We start from the raw sequence: 7,217 nt of genomic DNA on the forward strand, positions 1-7,217 counted from the left end.
CGGCCCATTGTATTCAAACTGACCCTCTCCCTAGTACCCCAGTACCTGCAACACAGCATCGAATCACACCCTTTGGCCCACTGTATTCACTCTGACCCCCTCCCCAGCACCCAAATACACCAGCAACTAACCCAGCAGAAACAGGCCCTTCAACCCATTGTATTTGAACTAGCCCTCCCCCGAGCGCCCATACACAACAGCAACTGCAACACAGCACAGAATCAGGCCTTTCGGCCCATTTCCCCCATGCTGACCAACAGCCACCTCCCTGGGCTGCTCCCATTTGGCGACACGGTTACGTAGTGGTTGGCGTGACGTGGCCACAGCTGGGGGCATCGGGGTTCGGAGTTCAATCGCGGTGTCCTCCGTAAGGAGTCTCTGTACATCCTCCCCGTGGAACGCCTGGGTTTTCTCCGGGTACTCCGGTTTCCTCCCGAGGTCCAAAGACGTACCGGGCAGGATAACTGATTGGGGTAAGCTGTCTCGGGAGTAGGTTACAGTCGGGGATTGCTGGGCAGGTGGAAGGTCTTGAAGGGCCTATTGCCCTGTATCTCAAAATAAAAACAGGTGCCCTATCACCCTGGTGTTGTTGTCAAATCACAGCTCACACTCGTCCCTCAATCTCGCTTTATTTAACTGTGCAGCTGGAGAACAGCCTGCTCCCTGGCACCAAACTGCCTTGAAGCTTGCACAAAATTTTTTTACTATTATACAGAAATGCGAAGAAATCTTTTTAGCCAGAGGGTGGTGAATCTATGGAATTTGTTGCCACGGGTGGCAGTGGAGGCCAAGTCATTGGATGTATTTAAGGCAGAGATTGATATGTATCTGAGTAGCCAGGGCATCAAAGGTTATGGTGAGAAGGCGGAGGAGTGGGACTAAATAGGAGAATGGATCAGCTCATGATAAAATGGCGCAGCAGACTCGGTGGGTCAAATGACCCACTTCTGCTCCTTGGTCTTATGGTCTTACAGGTTGGATACAGATTGAAACTTTCTGTATGCTCAGATTCCTTATTTGCATTATCAGTAGATAACGTACAACTGTGGAATTGCACAGCACAGAAGGCCCTTCAGCCCATCGAGTCTGTGTCAACCACGTCCTTATTGTTCTAGTCCCATTTACCCACACTGGGTCTGCATCATCCTCTGTCCCGTCCAGAATATAACTTGTACATCCCGAAAGTCTCTGCCTCCTCCACCCCTCGGGCAGTGCGTCCCAGATTCCATGCACCCCACCCCTCGGGCAGTGCGTCCCAGATTCCACGCACCCCACCCCTCGGTGAAATACACCCTCTCTCCACCTCTCGCCTTCCACCCATCCATTCTCGGTGAACAGTTACCTACTGGTCAGAAACGAGAGTCACCTTCCCCTGCTGTTCGCCAGGTCTATTAACCATCTGGGTGAGAGGGCAGAGGGGAGACGGCTGGTACAGGGAGGAGCGATGAGAGTGGAGTGACAGGGGCGAGTAGGAGGAAGGGACGACAAGCAGGTGGGAAAGGGCCGGAGAAGTTGTAGGGGACTGAGGGAGGGAGAAATGACAAGCAAGAGAGGAAGGGCTGGAGGCAGCTGCTAGAGGAGACTGAGAGGGAAATAACTGGGTAGGCTTTGTGTTACAGCTCCTTACCCTCCACTAGCTGTCTACCCCATACCGCCCTCCCCAGCCTCTACGTACCTTTCCCTTTGCCTATGTCCATCTATCACCCACTTGTCTTCCTCTCCCTACACCCCCTCCCCATATACCAATTACCCCTCACTCCCGCGAGGTTCTTTCATCCCCTCGGACCCCCACTCCTCCTGATATTGGTACCTCCCCTCCCCTCCCTCAGACCTGACGTGACTGGCTTTGGGGACCCTGTGTAGCAAAGACCACAGTCGGCCCCAGCAGACTCGTCCCACCTTTTGGGGACCCAGTGTAGCAAAGACCACAGTCGGTCCCAGCAGACTCGTCCCACCTTTTGGGGACCCAGTGTAGCAAAGACCACAGTCGGTCCCAGCAGACTCGTCCCACCCTTTGGGGACCCAGTGTAGCAAAGACCACAGTCGGCCCCAGCAGACTCGTCCCACCCTTCGGGGACCCAGTGTAGCAAAGACCACAGTCGGTCCCAGCAGACTCGTCCCACCCTTTCCCCTGCCTCATCCCACCCTACCTTTCTTCTCTCCGGGATGCGTTGGAACGTCATATGTAATCACCGGCAGCTCCGGCCACTTCCGCTCACCGTGTTCCTGTGGCAAAAGAGCCACGGTTATCCCGTGCAAGGTTGGAATTGGAATTGGCTCATTATTGTCACATGCACTGAAGTACAGTGAAAAACTTGTCTTGTAAACTGTACATGTAGATCAGATTGTCACCCAGAGCACTGAGGTAGAACAATAACAGAATTCAGGAGAATGAGAGGAGATCTTATAGAATCATATAAAATTATGAAAGGGATAGGTAAGATAGAGGCAGGGAAGTTATTTCCACTGATAGCTGAAACTAGAACTAGGGGACATAGCCTCAAGATTCGGGAGAGTAGGTTTAGGATGGAGATGAGGAGGAGCTGCTTTTCCCAGAGAGCGGTGAACCTGTGGAATTTTCTGCCCAATGAAGCAGTGGAGGCTACCTCAGTAAATAAAGTAAATTTAAGACAAGGTTGGATAGATTTTAGCATAGTAGGGGAATTGAGGGTTGTGGGGAAAAGGCATGTAGGTGGAGATGAGTCCATGGTCAGATCAGTCATGATCTTATTGAATGGTGGAGCAGGCTCGACAGGCCAGATGGCCAACTCCTGCTCCTGTTTCTTAGCTTCATATATTAGAATGCAGAATAAAAGTGTTACAGCCACAGGGAAAGTGCAGACAGACATTAAGGTGCAAGATCATAACGAGGTAGACTGGGATGCCAACAGTCCATGTTGTCATACCAGAGAACCACTCAGTTAGACCTCTATCAGCGGGTTAGAAGCTGTCCCTAAGCCTGTTAGCAGTGCTTTAAAACTTCCTCCCAATGGGAGGGACGAGAAGAGAGAGGGTAGGGGGTGGAGCAACCCTACCCACCCCCTACATTCTCACTTCTCTCTCCCAACAGGCTAGGGTGTTTGATTATGTTGGCTGCCTTACAGAGGCAGCGAGAATTGCAGAGAGAGTCCGTGGAGGGGAGGCTGGTTCCTGTGATGTGTCCATGACTCTGCAGTTTGTTATGGTCACGTGTAGAGCGGTTCCCGTGCCAAGCCGCAGTGCATCCAGATGGGATGCTTTTGATAAAAATTGGTACGGGCTGACGCGGTCATGCCAAATTTCTTTGGCAGTGTTTGGTTGGAGCTGCACGTTACCTTTCACCCCCCCCCCACTGACAGGGGCGCAGCATCTGTTACTGAGCTCCTGTTGGTCCGTCACAGTCCCAGCTCATCACTATCAATGCCATAAACAGTGGTGTAGTGCAGGGAGGGCGACACTGTTACACAACAGATATAGTTCCTCCCTTCATTACAAACCTTCTATATACAATTGAGCATTTGGGGAACTGATGAGGTTGGATTTGCCAGCTTCTGCAGGGAGTGAGCCATTTCTGCAGGGTGGCAGGCATCTTAGCCGGCTGGTGGTGCAGTGGCATCAGCGCTGGACTTCGGGGCGAGAGGTCCCAAGTTCGATTCCAGCCGGCACCCTTGCACGCTCCCCATCTGTGCTGGGTTAAGAGTTGGTGATCTCTTAAAAAAACACTCACGCAGCAGAAGGCAATGGCAAACCACTGCTATAACTTGCCTCGTACACGATTTCCCACTACGTCAAAGCAACGTGGAAGGAAATCGCCTGCTAACTGGAAAATTCCGGATGTGAAATACCTTAATTAATTAAGGAGCATTTCTGAGGGTGGCAGGCGTCTTCAGCAGGGAGTGGGCCATTTCTTCAGAGTGGAAGGCATCTTTAGCAGGGAGTGCAGACATCCCACCTCTCCCAGAACTTCCGGGAGTCTCCCGCATATTGATAGCGGCTCCCTGATACCCGCAAATTATATACCATATCACGGAAATTGATTTTTTTGACAGCGAGCGAGACGGTGAGAGCGAGTGACGGATAGAGCGAGAGAGTGACAGCGAGAACATCCTGATTGGTCTCTCTTTGTGCTACGTAGACCTATCAGTTTTCTCTGTGGGCGGGCTTTACAGTCGACCTCTCTCTCTCTTTCATTGTCCATCAGTTCAGTTTAGTGTCCTGCAGCGCCATGGCAGAGTGTTCCAAAAAAAGAAAATATAAAACGTACGTCACCCCAGACGACACTAAAGTGTACCCCTGCCTAACAGGGGTCAAAATAATGACAGTGTTGCTTGCTGCACTGTTTACAACAGTGACTTTTCTATTGCCCATGGTGGGTTAAGACTGTAAAAGACATGTTGAGGTGAGTTTAACAGGTGTCATCCATTCACTAGCATAGCTAACGTTATTTAAACTAGTTGGCTGGCTGCTAAGGAGCTACTTTATTGATGTTCTACGTGATGAGGCCAAACTCCCAAAGACTTGCTTAAAGCTGTAATAGAATAAAAAAAACTCCATGATAATATAATTGTGAATCTGATGTCTTGCAAAATTAACAAATTCATTGGCACAGACTGCTATGAGGTTGAGACTTCTGGCAAAATGCTCAAATCTGCCAAGCAAAGCAAAATCACAGTACAAGGAAAGTTTGCAAAAGAAATAAAAAAGCTATTTGCATTAGAATTTAGCTATTAGCATTGAGACTGCCGACAAAATACTCAACAAGGAATGTATGTGTGTGTGTAAATAGTTTCAATATGTGATCAAATAAATTGTTGTGTTCTTTCATAATCAAATGTCCTGTATACATACACCCTTGGAGGCCGACGGGGGTGGGGTGGAGAATATGGGGTTGCGGGGGGCAGGGGTGTTGGTGCTACCTCCCTGCAATGAGTTTTTGCAGGGTGGGATGTCTGGGAGTGGGCCATTTCTGCATTCCTCCACTCCCTACCATGCCCACCCCGAGCCGCAGCAATCGGGCTGGGTGGAGCCGAGCCGATCAGACTCACTCGTTTGCTAAGCCAGGGAGACCCTCCAGCAGCCATTCTTTCTGCATCCGATCACTCTCCCACCCCCGCTGCCATTATGATCCTCTGCCACACACCACCCTCTGTTCACTTCCAACTGAACGGCTCAGGTTGCAAACAATTCTCAGGAACAGAACACTGTCATAACCCGGAAACGGTGTTTTGAGGGGAATGTGGTGCACACCTGGCACAGCCTACACGAACCTCCACCTTCCCCAACTCTGGACCCACCAGACCAGAGCTTCCAGCGTTGGAGAAGGATGGCGGGTGGGGGAGATGGCTGAGGGAGGACAAGTCTGTCCAAGGTCAAAGTTCAGAATGTAACGTATATGTACGAACAGGTATAATGAAAAACTTAAAATTGTTTTCAACAATTAGGGGAATGCAATACAGGTCTGGCAGTAAGAGCGGGGTCAGGGGTCAGGGTCAATTGTGGTGGGCGGGAAAGGCTACTGGCAGCCGCTCCCACCACCCCCTTCCCCCGACTCACCCCTCCGGCGCCCCCCCGGGCCTCTATCACCGCCTCCCGTCGCCGCAGCCGCCGCTCCTTCTCCTCCCGCTGCCGGACGCGGTTGCGGGGGGCGGGCCCGGACGGGCTGCTGCTGTCGCTCCAGGCGCGGCTCCGGAGTGGGAGCTGAACCCGCGACAGGAAGGTGCGACCGCAGCACCGGCTCACGGGCGCCGCCATCATGTCCCTGACGGACACCGGAAGGGGCGGGGTCAGAGCGGCGGCGGGGATTGGGTGAGCGAGGCGTCGGGGGCGGGGCCCAGCTGTCAATCACAGTCAGTCCGCCTCGGGAACACAAAACGCTGCCGGAACTCAGCGAGTCGGGCAGCGTTGTGAATGTGTTCGAGTCGACGGTCCGGCCCCCTCCAGACCAACCCAGCTCGACACCCCTGCCCTCCAACCCCCTGTTAAACGGTCTCAAACCGAGAGTGGGATCCCTCCCTCCAGAAACACCTCCTTTTTCTCCCGTGAATGCTGTGTCAGCAGGGACATGTGTTCCCCCCTCATCCGCCGGTGGTATCTGCATATGGCTCTTCTTCGGGAAGGCAAGTACTCCCACCGTCCGGGTAGGCCATGCCATCTTCTTGCAGCTACGATTGGGCGGGAGCCTGAAGCCCCACACCACTAGGTTCGAGAACAGCTTCTTCCATTAAATCAATCGGTACAACCTCAATCAGTACAGGACCATAAGACACAGGAACAGAATTAGGCTATTCGGCCCATTCAGTCATGACTGGTTTATTTTCCCTCTCAACCTCTTGCCCGGTAACCTTTAACACCCTGACTAATCAAGGAGATGGTGAACCTGAGCAGGACTAAGGTACTGGTGACCCCTGTTTCCATCCAGGGGGTCAGTGTGGACATGGTGGAGGATTACAAATACCTGGGGATACGTATTGACAATAAACTGGACTGGTCAAAGAACACTGAGGCTGTCTACAAGAAGGGTCAGGGCCGTCTCTATTTCCTGAGGAGACTGAGGTCCTTTAACATCTGCCGGACGATGCTGAGGATGTTCTACGAGTCTGTGGTGGCCAGTGCGATCATGTTTGCTGTCATGTGCTGGGGCAGCAGGCTGAGGGTGGCAGACACCAACAGAATCAACAAACTCATTCATAAGGCCAGTGATGTTGTGGGGATGGAACTGGACTCTCTGACGGTGGTGTCTGAAAAGAGGATGCTGTCTAAGTTGCATGCCATCTTGGTCAATGTCTCCCATCCACTACATAATATACTGGGTGGGCACAGGAGTACATTCAGCCAGAGACTCATTCCTCCAAGATGCAGCACAGAGCGTCATAGGAAGTCATTCCTGCCTGTGGCCATCAAACTTTACAACTCCTCCCTTGGAGGGTCAGACACCCTGAGCCAGTAGGCTGGTCCTGGACTTATTTCCTGGCATAATTTACATATTACTATTTAATTATTTATGGTTTTATTACTATTTAATTATTTATTGTGCAACTGTAACGAAAACCAATTTCCCCCAGGATCAATAAAGTATGACTATGAAGAACCTACCGACCTCTGCTTTAAATATACTTGATGACCTAGCCCCCATTGCCGTCTGTGGGATAAATTCCAAAGAGTCCCCTCACTCAGGCTAAAAAAAAATCCCTCACTACCTCCATTCTGGAGGGACGTCCTTCTAGTCTGGTCCTAGGCTC

General features: G+C 51.6%; 1 protein-coding gene across 1 annotated transcript in view; it reads right to left on the reverse strand.

Annotated features, from left to right (window-relative positions):
* The window catches only part of vars2 (valyl-tRNA synthetase 2, mitochondrial), a 29,805-nt gene extending 24,184 nt beyond the window's left edge, over nt 1–5,621 (reverse strand). Inside the window, exons 1-2 of the mRNA XM_072259154.1 lie at nt 5,533–5,621; nt 2,151–2,226 (exon numbers count right to left, since the gene is read on the reverse strand). Coding sequence (XP_072115255.1) covers nt 2,151–2,183 — 33 coding nt within the window. The 5' untranslated portion in view covers nt 2,184–2,226; nt 5,533–5,621. The remainder of the gene's footprint in view (nt 1–2,150; nt 2,227–5,532) is intronic.
* Nucleotides 5,622–7,217: the final 1,596 nt, after the last annotated feature.

Source organism: Mobula birostris, chromosome 5, assembly GCF_030028105.1.
Source record: "Mobula birostris isolate sMobBir1 chromosome 5, sMobBir1.hap1, whole genome shotgun sequence".
NCBI lineage: Eukaryota > Metazoa > Chordata > Chondrichthyes > Myliobatiformes > Myliobatidae > Mobula > Mobula birostris.